The following is a 22,630-nucleotide window of genomic DNA, read 5'->3' as shown; positions in this document are numbered from 1 at the left end:
TATCTATAAAGTGGCCAACCCCTGATCCTTGAAGAAAAAAGATAAACAGCAGTTGCCAGTCTTTGGCTTGTACAACAAGAAGGCCTGGACGGCGAGAACCGCTTGTCAGGATTCCATTGATGCTTTGTCCCTGAAGTCAAGATGTACCTTGCCACTAAGGGACTGCATTTTAAAGTTCTTTCAGTATCGGACAATGCCCCTGGCCACCCATAGTCCCATGAGTTCACCTCCAAAGGTGTCAGAGTGGTCTAATGCCATAAACACACCATCACTAATTCAACCTCTAGATCAGGAGGTCATAAGAACCTTTGAGCCTCATCACACACAGTACTCTATGGAAAGGACTGCCAGCTCTGTCGAAGGGAACCCCAATAGAACATCATGAAAGCCTGGAAGGATTACACCATTGAACCTGCCATCATTGTTACAGAAAGAGCCATGAAGCCTGAAACAATAAATAAATTCCTGCTAAACAAAACTGTGTCCAGGTGTTGTACTTCACAGGATTTAGAACAGAACCAGTCAAGGAAATTAGGAAAGAGATTGTGGATGTGACCAAAAAAAAAAAAAAAAAAAAGTGGGAGGTGAAGCGTTTCAAAATACAGAGCTTGGAGAAATTCAGGAGCCTATTAACACACCAGAGGAGTTAACAGAAGATGACCCGACCAAGATGAGTGCTTCTGAACCAGTGCCAGATGATGAAGAAGGAGACATAGAAGAAGCAGTGCTGGAAAACAAATTGACATTAGACAGTCTGGCAGAAGGGTTCCGATTATTCAAGACTGCTTTTGATTTCTTTCACAACTTGGATCCTTCTGTGATGTGGGCACAGAAACTAAAATGGTGGAAGAAGGATTGATACCATATAGAAACATTTTTAGAGAAATGAAAACGTGAAAACATCCAACAAATTACGACGTATATCTGTAAGCACTCCGAGTGTGCCTGCTTCTCCTGCCGTGCCTTCTACCTCCTACACTTCTTCCCCTCTGCCACCCAAGACAAGACCGACCCCTCCTCTTCCTCCTCCTCAGTCTGTTTAATGTGAAGATGACAATAATAAAGACCTCTATGATGATTCACTTCTACTTAATGGATAGTAAATGTATTTTACTATCACTAAAGAACATTTACTTTTCCTTATGATTTTTTTTTGAGATGGCATCTCACTTTATTGCCCAGCCTGAAGTGTGATGGCATAACCATAATTCACTGCAGCCTTGACCTCCTGGGCTGAAGTGATCCTCCTGTCTCAGCCTCCGAGTAGCTGGGACTACATGTGTGCAACACCATGCCTGGCTAATTGTTGAAACATTTTTTGTAGAGACAAGGTCTCACTATGTTAACCAGGCTGGTCTCAAACTCCTGGCCTCAAGCAGTCCTCCCACCTCAGCCCCCTAAAGTGCTAGGATTACAGGCATGAGCCACCACATCTGGCTCCTTATCATTTTCTTAATAACCTTTTCTTTTCTCTAGCTTATTTTATTGTAAGAATACCGTATATAGTATATATGCAGAGTATGTGTTAAATATGTTATCAGGAAGGCTTCTAGTCAATAGGCTATTAGTAGTTAAGTTTTCGGGGAGTCAAAAGTTATTTTCAACTGTACAGTGGGTCAGCACCCCTGACCCCTGTGTTGGTCAAGAACTACCTGTATATAAATGTGGTTTGGATGTTAAATTTCGTAGAGGAAAAATGTTTTATGTAGGCATACACTCTTGACATATACCAACAGAATAATTTTTTATTTTTTATAGTTCTAGACTCTGTGGGCTGGTTCTTAAAGAGAAACTTCAAGTTTTCTCACCCAGTTTCTGTATACATGAGGACTGGTGGTGATGATTTTTAGCTTTATTGTTGCTTCAGTGTGATTCACATTGTTTTCTTCTGGATCTATCACTGTGCTACCCTGTCTTAATTTCCTTATTTGTTTAAAAATGATGCTAGGGGAGGTAGTGGAGAGTAGTACCAGCAAACAGTTACATGGTCCTTCATGAGGAGGACACTGTCTTGCAAAGGCAGTGCACAACTTGGGGTGAAGGTTGGGATAGGTTGGCTGTTCATTAGGCATGGTGTTCATACAGACGACAGTACCCTGGCACTGAGTGGCTTATGACCTCTGCTGGCATCCTGTCCTTGGGGGCCGATGCTGCCTGGCAGCTTTATTAAATTACTCATTTTATTTGTAAAGTTATTCAGCTGGAAAATACCCATAGCCGGGATGGCACCCTCCCTCTCTTCATCTGCTTATGTCACATCATCTTTCTTTTTTTTTTTACTTTCTTTTTTTTTATTTTATTTTATTATTATTATACTTTAAGTTTTAGGGTACATGTGCACAATGTGCAGGTTAGTTACATATGTATACATGTGCCATGCTGGTGTACTGCACCCATTAACTCGTCATTTAGCATTAGGTATATCTCCTAAAGCTATCACTCCCCCCACCCCACAACAGTCCCCAGAGTGTGATGTTCCCCTTCCTGTGTCCATGTGTTCTCATTGTTCAATTCCCACCTATGAGTGAGAATATGCGGTGTTTGGTTTTTTGTTCTTGCGATAGTTTACTGAGAATGATGATTTCCAATTTCGTCCATGTTCCTACAAAGGACATGAACTCATCATTTTTTATGGCTGCATAGTATTCCATGGTGTATATGTGCCACATTTTCTTAATCCAGTCTATCATTGTTGGACATTTGGGTTGGTTCCAAGTCTTTGCTATTGTGAATAGTGCCGCAATAAACATATGTGTGCATGTGTCTTTATAGCAGCATGATTTATAGTCCTTTGGGTATATACCCAGTAATGGGATGGCTGGGTCAAATGGTATTTCTAGTTCTAGATCCCTGAGGAATCGCCACACTGACTTCCACAATGGTTGAACTAGTTTACAGTCCCACCAACAGTGTAAAAGTGTTCCTATTTCTCCACATCCTCTCCAGCACCTGTTGTTTCCTGACTTTTTAATGATTGCCATTCTAACTGGTGTAAGGTGGTATCTCATTGTGGTTTTGATTTGCATTTCTCTGATGGCCAGTGATGGTGAGCATTTTTTCATGTGTTTTTTGGCTGCATAAATGTCTTCTTTTGAGAAGTGTCTGCTCATGTCCTTCGCCCACTTTTTGATGGGGTTGTTTGTTTTTTTCTTTTAAATTTGTTTGAGTTCATTGTAGATTCTGGATATTAGCCCTTTGTCAGATGAGTAGGTTGTGAAAATTTTCTCCCATTTTGTAGGTTGCCTGTTCACTCTGATGGTAGTTTCTTTTGCTGTGCAGAAGCTCTTTAGTTTAATTAGATCCCATTTGTCAATTCTGGCTTTTGTTGCCATTGCTTTTGGTGTTTTGGACATGAAGTCCTTGTCCATGCCTATGTCCTGAATGGTAATGCCTAGGTTTTCTTCTAGGGTTTTTATGGTTTTAGGTCTAACGTTTAAGTCTTTAATCCATCTTGAATTAATTTTTGTATAAGGTGTAAGGAAGGAATCCAGTTTCAGCTTTCTACATATGGCTAGCCAGTTTTCCCAGCACCATTTATTAAATAGGGAATCCTTTCCCCATTGCTTAATTTTTTCAGGTTTGTCAAAGTTGTAGATATGCAGCATTATTTCTGAGGGCTCTGTTGTGTTCCATTGATCTATATCTCTGTTTTGGTACCAGTACCATGCTGTTTTGGTTACTGTAGCCTTGTAGTATAGTTTGTAGTATAGTTTGAAGTCAGGTAGCGTGATGCCTCCAGCTTTGTTCTTTTGGCTTAGGATTGACTTGGCAATGCAGGCTCTTTTTTGGTTCCATATGAACTTTAAAGTAGTTTTTTCCAATTCTGTGAAGAAAGTCATTGGTAGCTTGATGGGGATGGCATTGAATCTATAAATTACCTTGGGCAGTATGGCCATTTTCACGATATTCATTCTTCCTACCCATGAGCATGGAATGTTCTTCCATTTGTTTGTATCCTCTTTTATTTCATTGAGCAGTGGTTTATAGTTCTCCTTGAAGAGGTCCTTCACATCCCTTGTAAGTTGGATTCCTAGTATTTTATTCTCTTTGAAGCAATTGTGAATGGGAGTTCACTCATGATTTGGCTCTCTACATCATCTTTCTTATTTCTTCTTCGTGGGGATGTATTATCTCAAGGACCCATCTCTTAACCGAGTCACTTGCTTTTCCTTAGTGCACCGTATATTTCCCAGGGTTAGCTCCTCCATGGTGGAGGGCCCTGTGAGTGACAGGTTGTCTCTGAACCACGGTGTCTCACTTCTCCCAGAACATGCTGCTAATAAAGCTGCATTCCTTCAACAGAAGCACACCAAGGCTTGTTAGGTACTGGCTGCCACAGGTGGGAGGGGACAGAGGAGTCACACAGGACAAAGTGCTACTTTGAGGTGTTGTGTATAGATTGTGAACTGTCATAAGAGTTACACATACAGACTGGGCTTAGTGGCTTGGTGTAATCCCAGCACTTTGGGAGGCTGAGGCAGGCAGATCACTTGAGGCCAGGAGTTTGAGACCAGCTTGGCCAACATGGTGAAAACCCATCTCTACTAAAAATACAAAAATTAGCCAGGCATGGTAGGGCACACCTGTAATCCCAGCTACTCTGTCTCAGAAATAAAAAGTTAAAAATTGAGTTACACATGCAATACTTTGGGAGTTCTGAGGAAGATGTGGTTTCTTTCATCTGAGCAAATCAGGAAGACCTAGTGGAAGAAGAGAATTGCGTCTTGACAGATTGGTAGGACTTAAATATACGGAAAAATTTTAGGAGTTTCCTTAAAATTTACCCAAACTTGGATGGCCTTTTCCCTCACATGCTAACCTGTCTTTTCTCCCTTTTTATATGACCTTGGTGATGGACTTAAAAGGGCAGATCTGGGGTTAAGATTAGGATGGAAGGTTGAAGGATAATTTCCTTTCATGACTGCCACTACGCTTTTTAGGGGGGCTCTATAACCAGCACTAAACTAACAAAAGTTACCTCAAAAGAAAAAAAAAGCAAAACAAGTTGTCTCTCCATCTGGCTTTTGAAGAGCTGGTTTCTGTGTGCTGCGTCACCGTTGCCCATTAATCTGTAGCAATGGGGTGTTATGTTCTAGTGTGTGCTTGCCGCCTGTATGCTGCTCTCTCTGCTTGCAGTTGCCTGGTTTCACTTGCCTGGCAGCAGCTGCCGAAGGGTCCTGCTGTCATTTAACCTCATAAGTCTAATTCAGAAGAATTCTGTTCTAGTAAAATCAGAGTGCTGCCTCTGGGCCGGCTGTGTTCTCACTGCTGGCCATCCTGTCCTGCTACTTAATGTCAGTGTAGAAAACCTCTTCAAATGAGAAAATGGCAGTGTTGCAGGAAAGCCATCGTTATTCTGCAATACAAAAACTACTTCTCTGCATTCTGACATCGTTTTTTAGTCACATCATATTGATCGATCCCTGAACAGATATATATCATTCCCTCCCTTTCTTTTCAGACGGAGCTAATAGATCTGTCTACAGTAGATGTGATTCTCATCTCTAACTATCACTGTATGATGGCGCTGCCATACATCACCGAGCACACAGGCTTCACAGGCACAGTGTATGCCACGGAACCCACTGTCCAGATCGGCAGGTGAGAGGGTTGATTCTGATCCTGCTAGGATGTGGCTGCGGAGCTCCTCCCTCAGTGATGACGCTATCACAGTATTATACCAGGGCTGGTGGTTAGTTCCTTCTGAACAACTAACCCAAAGAACAGGCAGGAGTAAGCGACTCTCTAGATGAGGAATGTTCATTGGAAATGCCTAAGGATTGATGGCGCAAGTAGTCTTGTTGGTCTTTTTTCTTATAAATTAATTGGAAGGAGTTCATGGAGACAGCTCCTCTGTACAGAGGATACTAATTAGGGGAGGTAACGTTCAGAAAGATGCCACAAAGATGCAAGGCAGAGAGCTTCAGAGGGAAAGAGTGTAGCATCTTTAAGAAGAAGAAATTTTATTGCTTTGCTTTCAAAAATTCCCCCTTTTTGTGGTTTGTTGTAGACTATAAATGGAGACAGCTTGTAGAAAATACAGGATAGATAAGTAAATAGATGGTTAAGTTGTCTCTGCTGTTGACAGAGTGAAACTGAGCAGTCTAGGAGTAAAACTGCAGTTTTCCTTTGCCCGTAAGAAGCCTCTGCCATCCCTTTCTCTGCTTCTACTAAGCCATTGTGACACAGGTGGTTACCACAAATAACAATAGTATCATTTAGTGAGGAATTAGGTAAAGAAAATTACTCCAGAAAAAAAAATTTGTCAATTTATTTTTTTTGAGATAAATTAATAAGTACGGTATAAGTTGAAACTGTCAGGTTCCAAAATGTGAGACTCAAGAATTGCTATAGACTCCTAGGTTGGATTCTAGAGTCTTGCAGATGAAATAATGTATTTTCTTGTTTTTATGTCAAACCATATTACCTGCACTGTGTATGTAACCATTAGGGAGCTGAGGAAGGGCTCTCATAGGAAAGTAAAACACTCCAAGTGATGCACTGGTTTCAATTGAGAGGATAAGCTAAAAAACTAGCCTCTAGTCTGGAAAAGTTAAAGCAGTGAGGATCAGCACACCAAACTGTTCCTATGAAAGCTACATCCAGGACACCAGTGAGCCTGAATCACAGGTCTTGAGATGTTGAAACTAGCACTCTTCCTTCAAGATGGAAGGAGGAGATGGTATTAGGCCAAAATAAATAAATGAGAATGAAATGAAGTTGTTTAGCTTTCAAATGCTAATACATTAATGGCTTACCAGTATGTATATGTTAACTTGGAGGGGATTTAAGTCAATATGGATCACGAATATTAGATTAGGAATGGAGATTCAAGGTGTCAAATCCATTTCTAGCTTTGTGGTCATCCTCTGGCCATCAAGAATTCCTGCAGTTCTCTGTCCTGTGAATCCCCAAAGCCTGTGTACCTTGATCTAACTGATAGTGCAGCATTTCTTAGATTCCTCATCCTTGGTTCTGTGGTACTCCAGCTCATCTTAGAGAGAGCTAGTCTTCTGCATTTAGCAGCCTACTCCATTTGTCCTTGGAGTATTCTTCCACATGGAATTTTGCTAATTCCTAAAACATATCAAGAAAACTTATTTTATCCATTTAAAATGTTCATTTAGGCTGGCCACGGTGGCTCATGCCTGTAATCCCCCAGCACTTTGGGAGGCCGAGGCGGGTGGATCACCTGAGGTCAGGAGTTCAAGACCAGCCTGGCCAACATAGTGAAACCCCGTCTCTACTAAAAATACAAAAAATTAGCTGGGCATGGTGGTGTGTGCCTGTAATCCCAGCTACTCGAGTGGCTGAGGCAGGAGAACCCCTTGAACCCGGGAGGCGGAGGTTGTAGTGAGCTGAGATTGTGCCATTGCAGTCTAGCCTGGGCAACAAGAACGAAACTCTGTCTCAAAAAAAAAAAAAGTTCATTTAATATTGTCATTTAAAGAAAAAACAGTCCTGCCCACACCCTACTATGTCACCAAAATTAGATACCTGACAGTCATTTAACTTCTCCCTATATATTTTCAGTAACATAAAAGTAGAGATCTTAGAGTGAGAGTTAAAACAGTCTTGTGGATTTCTATGATTAGAGACAAGAAACGGGCCAGCCTTGTTTTAAAGGTGAATTAAATTATTTAAGTTCAGAATTTTTAGCATGGAAATGCGATAAGAAAGTGAGGATTTTGTTTAACTTTATATCAAATGGTGATCAAGTTTATGTGCAGCAGAGAGGAAGATGATGATGAAATGGTGTAGGGGGAGGTGGGCAAGTCATTTCTCCTGGCCAACTGTTAGAGTATGGGGTGTTTCTCTAATTTTTTAATGGGTGTTCCTCACTTTTTTTGTTTAAACTCAGGCTTCTCATGGAAGAGCTGGTGAATTTCATTGAAAGAGTGCCAAAGGCTCAGTCTGCCTCCTTGTGGAAGAATAAGGACATTCAGAGGTGAGGAACAGACCACTCTCTTACCCAGAGACTGTAGAGCCAGGTGCTTTGCAAAGCAGTCTCATTTGATTTCTTCCTCTATGCTTAAACAATGATTTGGTTATATTAAAGATTCTCTTTTTCCTAAAACACGAAAGGGTTATATTTGATTCAACCAACATTTTTTGAGAGGCAACTATGTGCAAGGTGCTATGCTGGGTACCAGAGTTTTTAGGAACAACTGGCTCTTGAGGTGGTCAAAGTTTAATGGAAAATCAGATAACTCAACAGGTCAGTTAACAGTTTGCATGGCATGTCTTAGAAGAGGTGTTTGCCAGCTAGGCGCGGTGACTCATGCCTGTAATCCCAGCACTTTGGGAGGCCGAGATGGGCAGATCACCTGAGTTTGGGAGTTTGAGACCAGCCTGACCAACATGGAGAAACCCCGTCTCTATGAAAAATGCAAAAAAATTAGCTGGGTGGTAGCACATGCCTGTAATCACAGCTACTCGGGAGGCTGAGGCAGGAGAATTGCTTGAACCCGGGAGGCAGAGGTTTCAGTGAGCTGAGACTGCACCATTGCACTCCAGCCTGGGCAACAAGAGTGAAACTCTGTCTCAAAAAAAAAAAGAAGGGATGTTTGCCCCCAGTGCTGTAGGCACTCAGAAACTGAAGAACTCTGCTTAGGAAGACTGAGAAGGACATTCCTTAGGAGATGACAGTTAAGATGGGTCTTGGAAGAAGAAATGGACTTGTTCCTATAGCAGAGGTTGAGAAGAGAAGCCCAGGCATGGCGTCATGGGACATAGTGTATTCAGGGAACAGTGAGATGTTCAGTGTGGATTAGGGTGAATAGAGAGGTGAGAGGTGCAAGTAAAGGGGTGAGTTGGAGCAAGAGAATGAAGATTCTCATATGTGAAGTTTGAGTTTTATATTGTTGAGAGTGTGAAGTTGGCCAGTGGAGGTTTATAAGGAGGCTAATGACTACGTTTGTTTTGGGGAAAGTAACTCTGGAAGCAGTGTAAAGGATGGACAGGAATGCAGAGGCAGGCAGGAGGACCAGCAATGTGACTGCTGAAACCCAGGGGAGATGACAAAGCCTTGAACTAAGGCAGTATCCGTGAGCATGAAGCTGAAGTCTAACTTCAAATGAATTTCTGAGATAGAATTGAAAAGAACTGGTAAGAGTTGTAAAAGAGGCTGTAGTAATTAAGAAGGTAAGAGGAGAGCTGAGTGGGAACCAAGGGACAAGGAAGTTTCAGAAAACACAGGTTGTTGCTGGTCTCAGATGCTGCAGAAATATCAAGTAAAATGGAGATAAGGCCCTTGGCTATGGGAATGGGGAAGTCCTTAACAATCCCGGAGAGGTGAGTTGCCATAGAGTGCTAGGTCCAGAAACCAGGCTGAAAGAGATGAAGTAAGGAGAAACATGGTAGAAGCAGCAGCTTGATTCCACTTCCATGCTCTCTTATTTAAATTGGCAACAGGGTACCCCTGTGGATATTAACACACTGGGCTTTCTCTAACCTTAGCAATTCTGTCTTCATCTCCAGGCCCCACAGCAGCCACACCTTCTGATGGTGGCGTCAAGTCTGGAGTAAAAACTAGTCTTTTGATTTCTTTTTTTTTTTCTTTTTCTTTTTCTTTTTTTTTTTTGTTTTGTTTTTGAGACAGAGTCTCACTCTGTTGCCCAGGCTGGAGTGCAGTGGTGCGATCTTGGCTCACTGCAACCTCCACCTCCAGGGTTCAAGCGATTCTCGTGCCTCAGGCTCCCGAGTAGCTGGGACTGCAGGTGCGTGCCACCACGCCCAGCTAATTTTTGTATTTTTAGTAGAGATGGGGTTTCACCATGTTGGCCAGGATGGTCTTGATCTCTTGACCTCGCAATCCACCCACCTCGACCTGTGCTGGGATTACAGGTGTGAGCCACTGCACCCGGCATAGTCTTATAATTTCTTAGGCAGTTTATGTTCCATATGCTCCTACCCATGTCCACTTTTTTCCAGTTGGCACTGATTTCTCTTTCCCTCTAGATCAGCGATTTGTAGTCATCTGCTTATTTCAACATTAGAATGTCTTCGTTTTTGCAGATCTTCTTTTGATTAGAATATAAATATGTAGCTAGAGGAATACACTTTTTCTATAGTGACTATTTCGGAGCTTGAGCATGAGTCTCCTCCGTGCATTCCTTTGTACACATGTTATTTATTTTACTTATGTAACACTTGTGTGCCAGGCACCTTCTAAATGTGTTAATTTATTTATTCCTTTAATAAATAGGTAGATAGGTAGGTAGTGGTGTTACTCCTTTTTTTTTTTTTTTTTTTTTTTTTTTTTTTTTTTTGAGATGGAGTTTCACTCTGTCTCCCAGGCTGGAGTGCAGTGGTGCAGTTTCGGCTCACTGCAACCCCTGCCTCCCAAGGTTCAGGTGATTCTTCTGCCTCAGGCTCCCAAGTAGCTGGGACCACAGGTGAGCGCCACCATGCCCAGCTAATTTTTGTATTTTTAGTAGAGATGGGGTTTCACCATATTGGCCAGACTGGTCTTGAACTCCTGACTTCGTGATCTGCCCACCTCAGCCTCCCAAAGTGTTGGGATTACAGGCATGAGCCACCACACCCAGGCAGTGTTATTACTTTTTTACAGGAGAGAAAACTGACACAGAGAGATTAAGTAACTTACCCAAGGTCACACAGCTAGTGAGTGGCAGGATCTGGATTCAAACCCAGACAGCTAGCCTGGCTGCAGGGTCCATGCTCCTAACCCATCTGCTGGGCCACCTCTTGTGCACACACACATGCCTCTTCTCATGTGCGTGTCAGCCGCTTCTTGTGTCAGGGGACGAGGAAGTAGGCTTATCTGTGCACATTTTCTCCTGTGTTTTAAGGATCTTTTGAATGTCTGTTTCCTTGTTTGGGGATGTATGGTGTGGGCGTGGCTTCACATTAGGAAACATTTTCTGGACATGTGCATTTATAAGTCTTCGGTGTATATGTGAATGGCCTCCTTGATCTGACTGCCCTGGTGCAGTACCACATTCTTGTTCCCAGCTCCCTTTTCTCTTGCCCTCGGTTCTGATACCTCCCTTCTTTTCTTTTCTCTCCTGTGTGCCCACTGGACTGGACAGGACCCCAGTTCCCTACATCTCCCTCTTAGAAACCTCAGGACTTTGTTTTCTTTCCCATGGAACATGTGTGCTCTGGCTTCCCTTCTTCCTTTTAAATGTAAACCCTTTATAGTGTTTTGCTGCAAATAATTTTGGCACACCGCAAATAGTGTTCTAAAGTCAGTATTTCTTGGCCAAGTGCAGTGGCTCAGGCCTGTAATCCCATCACTTTGGGAGGCTGATGCGGGCAGATCACTTGAGGTCAGGAGTTCAAGACCAGCCTGGCCAATATGGTGAAACCCCCCATCTCTACCAAAAATACAAAAAAAATTAGCCAGGCGTGGTGGCAGGCACCTGTAGTTCCAGCTACTCAGAAGGCTGAGGCAGGAGAATCACTTGAACCTGGGAGGCAGAGGTTGCAATGAGCTAAGATCACGCCACTGCACTCCAGCCTGGGGGACAGAGCGAGACTCTGTCTAAAAAAAAGGGCAATATTTCCTGACTCCCAAATCTTGGGTCAAGTCTTAGGAAGCCCCAAATCCTTATTTCACCTTTTCTCTTGTGACCTTGGGCAAAATCCTCAGCATTTTGCCTTTGCCTCCCATTTGGCCACACAAAAGAAGTGCCACCTACATTACGGAGAGTATGAATGAGGCTAAAGGAGGAGAAGGCTAGGGAGGGGCCTGAAAGGTATTTCCTAAGATGCAGAGGAAAGCTCCGTTTTTAAAAAAAATTTATTTTAAGTTCTGGGATAGGTGTGTGGGACATGCAGTTTTGTTACATAGGTAAACATGTACCATGGTGGTTTGCTGCACCTATCAACCCATCACCTAGGTGTTAAGCCCCATATGCATTAGCTGTTTATCTCAATGCTCTCCCTTCCCCCGCACACTCCCTGGGAGGCCCCAGTGTGTGTTGTTCCCCTGCCTGTGTTCATGTGTTCTCATTGTTCAGCTCCCACTTAAAAGTGAGAACACGCGGTGTTTGGTTTTCTGTTCCTGTGTTAGTTTGCTGAGGATAATGGCTTCAGCTCCATCTATGTCCCTACAACAGGCATGATCTCATTCCTTTTTATGGCTGCATAGTATTCCATGGTGTATAGGTACCACATTTTTTTAATCCAGTCTGTCATTGATGGGCATTTTGGTTGAGTCCATATCTTTGCTATTGTGAATAGGGCTGCAATGAACATACACTTGCATGTATCTTTATAATAGAATGGAAATCTCCCTTTTAAAAGAAGCTGCTAGTTGAAATATATTTGCCCACCTGGTGGGCAAAAATCAGAAACTGTTGAGACTAACTTGGTAGAGGAGCAAGGAGAGTAGTAACTTGCGCTATTGGAGAAGGCCATCTTTGATTCTCACCCTGGCCAATGATTGTGTTTTGATTTTTGAGCATGAGATGAGCCATAGTTATTGGTAGAGAAAGGGAAGAGTCTAATTATTGGAAAACATACTGAGGTGTGAAAGAGACACTCCATAGCTGTGTCCTCTTTTTCTCCTAGATAAACTCAGCATAAATACTAGAAGTGGTAGAAGAATTTGAAGAGCTTTTTTTTTTTTTTTTTAATTTTTTGAGACAGGGTCTCACTCTGTCACCCAGGCTGCAGTACAGTGGTGCGATGTCGGCTCACTGCAGCCTTCACCTCCCGGGGTTCAAGTGATTCTCCCGTATCAACCTGCTCAGTAGCTGGGACTAGAGATGCACACCACCATGCCCGCTAATTTTTGTATTTTTTGGGTTTCACCTTGTTGGCCAGGTTGGTCTCAAACTCCTGACCTCAAGTGATCCGCCCACCTCAGCCTCCCAAAGTGCTGGGATTATAGGCATGAGCCACCATGCCTGGCCTGAAGAGCTATTTATTCTTTAATTGGCATCAAATGAAAGAGTTCTTTTAAAATATTCACCTAGAATTTAATCTTGGACCAGAGTTCTAAAAGTGCTGCATTTGGGTAATGTTTGTACTAAGGGATTTACATCACCTTTAGATTTATCTCTATCACAAGCTAGTTAATATCTAATGTCCCAAACTACTGCAGCATGCTACATTGACAAACGCTGCTTTTTGCTGTCTAGTTCACGGAAATTTTTCCCATTATATAGGCTCTATCTGTCTTCTCTGTATGTTTTCACTCTTTTTTTTTTTTTCTTCATTCTTGTGCTTTGCCTGTCCAGGTCTTCCAAAGTAGGGATCACAGGTCTACAATGCCTACAGGGCTGGGGAAGGTACACACAGGAGTGAGATGGGCCGGTGGAAAATGTGGACCGGTGACCACACCCCTGTATAGGGGCAGCTGACTCGTACGTAGCTCCAGCGATCGTGGCCATATGGGAATGTGAGCCCACAGCTGCCAAGCCTTCCTTAGAAGCTCAAAGTCTAGATGTTGTAAATGTGACTTTTAAAAAATCTTTTTAGAAATGTTGGCTCCTACATTAGAATCAAATCCCGTATGATCTGAGCAAAGTAGCTCTTAGAGAGGTACTTTGAGAGGTATTCGATTTAAGGCTTGAGCCCCTAATTTTTGAATTATACTATATACAGGAAGCCTCAAAGCAGATCTTGTCAAGTGCCTAGAATTAATACATCTTAGTAACTTACATTACTAATAAAACTATCAACTAAAGAAAACAGTAAATTAGAAATTTTCAAACTCAGAAGAATCTGACAAATTCTCATAAATCATTTGAAGTTAGCTTGAATTAGCATTTGATTTATTATTAGTACACGTACCAAAAAAACACTATTACTCCTACTTTTTGGCAGCTGTATAACTTCCTGCCTCAGTTGACAGTGCTTCTTGAGATTTATATCAAAGAAGTTAGTCATCCTTCTTCCTAACTTTGACATTGCAGTTTACTCTTGAAAAAGAAATGGATTTTGAAGGGAAGGAAAAGGAGAATCCCTCACAATATAATTTTGGGTCTCTGACTTTCCCACACTCACTTAAGTTTATGTTTTTAATGGGAAAATGTAAAGCAAGATATTCCACTTAAGAAAGTAACCCCACCTCTAGTACTTTTTTTGTATAAAACTAACATTTTTTATAAGATTAGAAATCTACAATTACAATAAGGATAAATCATTACAAGATATTGTCATCCTCATGCAAGCATTAAGCAATGAAGCATTGATATAGTCTTGGCTGAATTTTTATGGCACTTTTTAATACTTACAACTTAAAATGTGGCTTCATACCTTACGGAAGACTTAAAAGAAAACTGGCTGGGCGTGGTGGCTCATGCCTATAATCTCAGCACTTTGGGGGGCCAAGGCTGGTGGATCACCTGAGGTCAGGAGTTCAAGACCAGCATGACCAATATGGTGAAACCCCGTCTCTACTAAAAATACAAAATTAGTCATACCTATAATCCCAGCCACGTGGGAGGCTGAGGCAGGAGAATCGCTTGAACCTGGGAGGTGGAAGTTGTGGTGAGCCGAGATCGTGCCATTGCACTCCAGTCTGGGCAACAAGAGCAAAACTCCATCTCAAAAAAAAAAAAAAAAAGGACTTAAAACCATGCATGTTCAAGTTGAAGTTCCTCCGCTCTGATGCTCCTTGGGTATGCGTACAGGAATTTATCAACTAACTGTGTGATAGGAAGAGAAGATAGAAGTGTGTGCTCGGAGGTCAAATAGACTGTATTTGAATTTCAGATCCGTTTCTTGGTAGTTGTGGCAACTTATTTCTTCTAGACTCTGTTTCCTCCTTCATAAAATAGAAGTGATATTAACAACTTAATAGGATTGTTGTAAGGACTAAATGAGTGGTATGATTAAGTTCTTAAAACAATGCCAGTCACACACTAGGTGCTCAATAAATGCCAGTGTCCTTGTCTCTTTTAATAAGATACGTGGCTTACATAATCTGCTTTTGTTAACTAGAATACATCTGTCTTCTGCAGCCTAATTTACCTTCAGACACTGCCTTTCTGACGAAAGCAAGGTAGCTAAGTGGACAGAAGGAAAACTGTTTTCAAATTCCACTGTTACCTGTAGTTAGTTGTCACTGTCACTCAGACTCTCAGACTCAATCTCCTTTTCTGTAAAATAAGAATTAAATGATCTCTAAGTCCACTTGTGTTAGAGTTCTAAAAGATGTCCAGAGAGAGGCTCCTTAAGGCAGGCCCTCAGAGAGCAGCAGTGCTTTGACGGAGTAATCACAGCTGGTTGGGCTTTGCGATTCTGGTCACTTCACCGTTTCATTTCACTCGGAGTTGATTAGCCTCTGAGGGACTGATTCATGCTGAACAGACTCCCAGGATGTTGAGTGACAAACAAAAATCCCAATTAATCACTTTAAAGTAAGACCTCTGAGTGGCTCCAGAACTAGAGTGGCTTCTCTATCCAGGACACTCTATGCTGGCCAGGAAGTCCACTTAAGACCTCAAATTATGGATAAGAAATTTTTCCATGAGCATAGGATTAGAGCAAAGATAGTTGAGTTGCTCTCAAGAGTCGTTCCTGTCATGCTTTGGTAGCCTAAGCAATTGCCATTTTTTAAGCAATAATTTGATCTAAAATAAACATCAGGGGTTATAACCTAGTTTCTGGTTAATATTGAAACATACTTCATTTTGAGGCTCCACAAACTCCATATGTGTCCTTATTCTGCCAACGTGCCCAGTCTACCCTAGCCCCCACAGGCATGTTAAGCCTTTTGCTGTGATGAGAGTCAGGCAGGGAACTTTCCTGATTCCTATCTTCTTTGTATTCTGTCCTTACATTAATTTTGTTCATTCATTTATTCATTCATTAATTCATTCAACATACACTTAATGCCCAGCCAGTTTTTTACTTACCACCTTCCAAGTGGTCCTTCTGGACTTAAAAGTTTTAATATTTAATAAAAACACAGAAGTGTGCTGCTTTTGCTGGCAGGATGAAGGAAGAGGCCGCAGAGCTTTGGCATCATGTCAGAGCCCTGGGAAAGAAGTTCTTCAGGCACTCAAGTGTGGTAAGAACAAAGCAAAACAATGAAATCCTTTAGAAAGTACTTATGAAACATTTAGACTCTGAGAACTTGACTTTGATAAATTAGAAAGCCAGAAAAAACAGAACTAGTTCCCTCTGGGTTTCCTTATCCTTCTTATCCAAAATCAGCCAATAATCCTAATGGCTTTAAATGGCTCTATAAATGCCTCTCTGTAATTAGGACCTCAAGTAAGCATAAGGAGAGTTTCTGGGAAAGCTAAGTTAGACAAGATGTGTTAGGAGATAGAGGAAGCACAACAAAGTAACTAAATATCTAGAAAGAATAAAAGAGGATGTCAGCAAAAGGACTTTGTGGGCAGAAATATGAAATTCAGAGAACTTCACTTACTTGTTGAGTAACTACCAAATGCCTGGTATTATAAGTTTGTAGAAAAATGCCCAAAAAAGTTTAAGATTTAGTCACTCTACTCAAGGAGCTTGTCAAGCAAAAAAATAGATGCCAAATGGCAAGACTTAGGCTGGGCTAGGCAGATTGAGTAGGGTCTGAATGAGGAAAAAGAGACCATTCCAAGCGGGCAAGAGAGCGAGCAAGATAGAAGTCCTAGTCTTTTGTAACCTAATCACTGAAGTGACAGCCCATCATCATCTTTGTCATGTTAGAAGCAAGCCACTTGATCCACCTCACACTCAGGAGGAGAGGATTCCACAAGGGGGTGAATCCTGTGGGTAGGGGTCACTTGGAGCCATGGCAGAAGCGCCTGCCACAGAACCCTGAACCGGGCAGGTCAGACTGGACCAGAGGCAGTGGGACGGCTTGGCTTTCCTCCTCCGGGTTACCCCTGAGCTCCTCCTTGATTTTTTTCACCACCTCTCACAGTTAGAGGGCTCACCTCTACCCAAACATGGTGCAGTTCAGACGGGACACGTTGATAATTGCATTGCTGGTTCTTTTCTTTCCTGGGATAGCAACTGAACTTTTTTTCTTTTGAGTGTCATTTATATTGGGCACTGTGCTCAGTGCTGAGGAGACAAAAATGAAAAAAGTGTTGCTGTGTGAATCATATGACACAATAGGAAAAAAGATACACATTACTCTTTTCAGTGGGTATTAATAAAATATAAAACAAAAGGCATATTTAACAAGACTGTTCTTCTAACTACAGTGTTCTATGTATCTGATTAGCAAAAATCATCTGTAGTGAAAATTTCTGTATAAACAAATGCTTTCTTCTGTCAGCTACTAGTAACTATATTTAATGCTCACTACTGGCCCATGCATACTGATGTTTCTGTCATCATTCTGATTGTAGAACGTAAGTTTATGATTTCCATGCCATTTACTTTAAAAGCAAAGATGGGAAAGATTCAGGCTGAAATATACCTGGATCTTCAGGAGCCTTTTGTTTTGCTTAAGTAAATTGTGTCCCTACTTGAAACACCAGTAATTTCTCTAGAAATAAGTTCTGGGTTGTTGAGGACAAAAGTTGTAGATGCTTTGCATCTTCATGCTTTCCACTTTCCCTTCTAAGGGCTTGGTCAGAACGCTGCTAGTACTCAATAGGCTGAATATAAGACTGTTTCATCTCCAGCACACAGTGAAAATATTAAAGTGACCAAAGCCTCTTTTTGAGCAAGGCTGTTCCAGTTCTTAATCTTGCTGAATTTTCACAGGACGTTGTCCTAGATGGAAAGGGGAGGCTGTGCTGGGAAGGGCCATCAAGAGAAGACAGAGCTAGCAGGAAGGAAAGCCCACGTGGTATGGTGTTCTGGGTAATGGCAGTACTGGTTGTCAAATAATGGGTAAGGAAAATCGCAGAAAGAAAGCAGGTATAGTTCTGGCCTTGTGTGTGACTTTCTAGTCAGCCTTTAAAAGAAATGACTGTTGCAGGGCCCTGGCAAAGCTGGGGACAATGTGAAAGAAATTCAGCTGAATGGAGAGATGTGCTTGGGGTTGCAAGTGTTATTCATCATTATTCATCACGGTCCCTGCTCTCTAGCCACTCCCATGACAGCCTTCCAGCTCTGGCATTATTAAGTCAAGAAACTCCTTGGCTCCTACCAGGCCCAGAGTGAGAGGTCTTCATTTTCTGTGCAGGGCAGCCCCAGGAGGTTCAAGCCCCAGGGCTGCCTGATCCTGAGAACTTAAAGGAGGAGTCAAAGCTAGGTAGACCCTTGGGTTTTTCCTTGAATCCTCTCAAGTTCAGAATCGTTGCTGCTCGTCAGAGTCAATCACCCTGGGTTGGAGTCCACTGCAATATTGTAGGGAAATGCATGTGCTTCTGGGGCTGTGTTGGAGCAGGGCTGGAGACAAACCTTGACTCAGCATCTCTTCTGCACCAGACATTTCACATGGATTATATTATATATCATTTCCCCATTGCAGAGAAACTCTCAAAGGAAGGTAGTATTCTCTCCATTTTATAGATGAGGAAACTGAGGCTTGGAGGTGAAGAGCTAACTCCCAGATGTAAACCTAGACTTGTCTGGTTGTAAATTCTCTTTTTTCCATTATTTCCTAGTGCCTCTGAGAGAAATCTCTCCTTCCTTAAAGCAGGCAGTCGTGAGTTATGGGGATGTGGAGGTAACAGATGCAGGAGCAGCAGCCCCTGCAGCGGCCTCAGTCCAAAGTGGGCTTCTGTGCCACTTCCCTGTACTCCTGCCAGATTCAGGGCCAGCCAGCCTTCCCGAAGAGCACGTGAGTGAGCACCTGGCCTAGACTGGGGTCACAAGATCTGAGAGAAAGTGACAAGTGTGTCTAGGTTTTAAGCAAGAGCAAGTAAGTGTTGTCCACTCAAAATGTAGAAGACAGAGGAACTTAGGTAGGTGGGGTGCAGGCAGGCAGGGCCTTGCACTAGAAAAGCCCAGTATAGACAGTACAGGCAGAAGCAGCACCCAGATAAACAAGGGCCTTAGGAAGTCATGCTAAGAGCCTTGGATTTTATCCTCAGTGTATTGGTGAATCATTAAAGTTGGGGGAAGGAGGAGAGGAGGTGTGCATAAGATCTTGAGATTTGCATTTGTAGTGTATTGTTGAGGCCCTTCTGGGAGGGAAGGCCAGCCTGTAGGCAAGGATGACTCGAGGCTTTTGGCATCCTGTTGCCCTGTACTATTAAATTTTTCTTAGACTTAAGCACAGTGTGAACAGAAGCCCTATATTGTGCGTGTCATTCCCCTTATGTGACTTAAGTCCTGAGACCACAGTCAGTGCTCAGTAAATATGTATAGAATAAATATTGCAAAACCTAAAGCAGTTCACTATGTGTACCTAAGAAAGTGAATAAGAAAATCTTCATGTATCTGTTTATGTAGAAGGTAATGAAAATGGATCATTGATATTTTGTTGCTAAAGAAACAAGGGTAAAAAGCATAGGAACGATTTGACATATGTGCTACTCTGGTTAAATCTTAATTCAGTGTTTGCATTATTATGGCTGTATAAATGCAATTCACCGGCCATATAAGATTATTAGGATTATTTTTTCTATCTTGCGCAACTTTTTGTTTTCCCTTGAGTTAATTACCTTGTTTTCTTATTTGTCTAGTTGTTTTATGTACCTATTGTCTCTATACTCTTTCCCTACTTGTCTCTCCTCAATATGTTTGTAAGTAATTAAATTTCTCCTCTACCCTCTTAGGGTGTCCAGTTGTGCCTAAGAATTAAACTGACATAAAACAGGTTAACAGAAGAAAGGCACACACATTTTATTAAGTTACATATATGTAAGAGTCCGCACAGGAGAATGAAGACCCAAAGGAACAGTTAGAGTTGAACGCAGACACCGAGTTGGACAAAGAGCAGGACATTGGGAAAATGTGACAAGGGAAGGGGACTTGGGCTAGGGCAGTCAATTGGGTGGAGAAGTGACTGGGAAGATCAGGGTTTAACAAGGTTTGCTGGTACAGGTTTTTCTTGAACTCCATTCCCTTTCCCTACAGATAAAAATGTTACTTTCCTCCTGCTATACGGAGGACATCTTCCCTATGGGGATTTCATCTCCTTTCAGGAAGAAAAAGAGGAGGTCAGAGAGCTCTTCCTGCACCTGCTGTTTTTCAGGTGCCTTTACCTCAAAATAACCTTTATGCTGAAGTGGCATATTTTAGGGTGGCATATCCTGCCACCCATCATGTTCAGTCTCCATAGGTATTCTGACAACTTTTATCTCCTTGAAAAGTCCTCTCCCCAGCCTTCTGTCTCTGATGTCAGCTGTCTTGGGCCTAATGCCATGGCTTTCAGCTGAGGATTTTCCTCACCGTTATCCCGAAGACTTCTTTGCTTCTTTATTCTGTTTTCTGGATCTTCCTTTTTCTTGTTTACTCCTTCATTTTTCAGGCTACATCCTCCAGTAACTCCCTGCCAAAGAGTGTGTGGGAAGTAAATTTTCCCACACAAAGAGTGTGTGGGAAGTGTGTGGGATGGGCAGTAGATATGCACATCTATTTGGTAGAAATAACCCTAAAACTATTTGATAGAAATCTACATTAGATACAATTTTCTCTTACAATATTGAAAACATTATATTTCCTTCTAGCTTCCAGGAGTGCTGTTGAAATGTCCAATGCTATTTTGAACCTAGATCTTTAGTTTGTACCTCTTGATTCCCATATGATAGCTTTTAGAATCTTGTCTTTATTCCTTGAGTTCATGATGATGGTTCTTACTGAAGCAGTTTCATTCATGTGCTGAGTACTTAGTGGGCCCTTTCAATTTAGAACAGGAGTGGCAACTAAGGCCAGCACTGTTTTTGGGCCAGATCTGGCCCACCACTGTTTTTATAAAGTTTTATCAGAACACAGCCACACTTGTTTACATATTGTGTATGCTATTACACGGCTAAGTTGAATAGTTGTGGTGGAGACTATATGTGATCTGCAAAGCTTAAAATATCTGCAGCCACTTATGGAAAAGGTTTGCCAATTCCCAATTTAGAAAATGAAGAAATTTGATTCTGGTTTAAAAAAAAAGTTTTCTACCCCCATTTTCTGTGTTCTTTCTGCAACTCTTGCTATTAGATGCTGAACCTCTTAGACTGTCATTTAAATATTTTTCTCTTCTCTTTTCCATCTCTGTTTTTCTTTTTGTTTGTTCTTCCGCAAAATTCCCTTTATTTCCCAAGCTTTCTATCAGTGTTTCATTCCTGGTGTAATATTTTTTTGACATCAATTCTTCCGATTTTTAAATTAACCTTTTTATTGTAATATAAAGCACAGATATTAGTCATGCCCATAATCCCAGCACTTTGGGAGGCCACGGCGGGCAGATCGCTTGAGTCCAGGAGTTTGAGACCGGCATGGGCAACGTGGCAAAATCCCATCTCTACAAAAAATAAACTGAGCCGGGCATGGTGGCACGCACCTGTAGTCCCAGCTATTTTGGAAGCTGAGGCAGGAGGATCGCTTGAGCTCAGGAGGTTGAGGCTGCAGTGAGCTGTGATTATGCCACTGCACTCCAGCCTAGGTGACAGAGCAAGACCTTGTCTAAAAACAACAGCAGCAAAAAAAAAAAAAAAAAAAACCCACAGATATCAAAACACACAAAACTAATATATTGCTTAATAAATTATTATAAAGCAACCACTCTTAAAGCCACACCCCTGGTCAAGGAAGAGAACATTCCCAGCAACTCGAAAGCTCCAGTCCAATTACAGCCCCCTCTGAAATATTGCATGGTTTCAACCCATTGGGTGGTGGCGGTGGTTGTTTCAGCTGGAATTGTCCCATCTTTGAACACTGAAAGCCTTGTCAGGTGTTTATATGGTTTGCCTGCGTCCCCACCCAAATCTCAACTTGAATTGTATCTCCCAGAATTCCCACATGTTGTGGGAGGGACCCAGGGGGAGATAATGGAATCACGGGGACCAGTTTTTCCTGTGCTGGTCTCGTGATAGTGAATAAGTCTCACAAGATCTGATGGGTTTATCGGGGCTTCCGCTTTTGCTTCTTCCTCATTTTCTCTTGCCACCGCCATGTAAGAAGTATCTTTCACCTCCCACCATGATTCTGAGGCCTCCCCAGCCATGTGGAACTGTAAGTCCAATTAAACCTATTTTTCTTCCCAGTCTCAGTATGTCTTCATCAGCAGTGTGAAAACGGACTAATTGTCCTCTGGGTCGTTTATTGTGACCCTCATAGTCTTTGATTGTTTCCTTACCATCTGTGATAGCAGGATGTTTAAGATTCCTCATGTACATTCTCTGCCCTAAATTACCCATTTCTCCAAGAAACCCTGGTTTCTCCAATGGGAAGTGGAATTTTAAGATCCCATTTTGGTTGTTAGCAATGCTCATTGCTACTAAATTGGTCATTGTTTGTAGTACTCTTTGGAGAACAGAGCATATATATTTCCCCCCACATTTTTTTTACACTTTTACCATATCTGTGTTGTCAGAATATATATTCATTACATACTATCCTCCCTTCCTTTTAACCTTCATGTAGTCTGTCAGCTACTAGTAACTGTATATTTAATGCTCGCTACTGGCCCATGCATACTGATGTTTCTGTCATCATTCTGATTGTCTGAAACTCAGTCTTCAGTAGATTTCTCAGGATGGGATCACAAGAACAATATTCCCTGAGTTCCTGCATGTTCATAATTGTTTGTCTGTGATCTTTGGCCTTGAAAGTCACTTTTGCAAAGCTACTCCTCGAGAAGAGCAACTCC

General features: G+C 42.0%; 1 protein-coding gene across 5 annotated transcripts in view; it reads left to right on the top strand.

The window, feature by feature from the left end:
- The window catches only part of INTS9 (integrator complex subunit 9), a 121,604-nt gene that overhangs the window by 44,248 nt on the left and 54,726 nt on the right, over positions 1–22,630 (top strand). For all 5 annotated transcript variants that reach the window (XM_055348323.2, XM_019032353.3, XM_055348319.2 and 2 more), the window contains 2 exons: positions 5,462–5,601; positions 7,862–7,948. In XM_055348323.2, the coding sequence (XP_055204298.1) occupies positions 5,462–5,601; positions 7,862–7,948 (227 nt within the window). The remainder of the gene's footprint in view (positions 1–5,461; positions 5,602–7,861; positions 7,949–22,630) is intronic.

The sequence above is a fragment of the Gorilla gorilla genome, chromosome 7 (genome assembly GCF_029281585.2).
Source record: "Gorilla gorilla gorilla isolate KB3781 chromosome 7, NHGRI_mGorGor1-v2.1_pri, whole genome shotgun sequence".
Lineage (NCBI taxonomy): Eukaryota > Metazoa > Chordata > Mammalia > Primates > Hominidae > Gorilla > Gorilla gorilla.
Note: the sequence above shows the minus strand (reverse complement) of the source record. Positions and strands in the feature narration are given on the sequence as shown.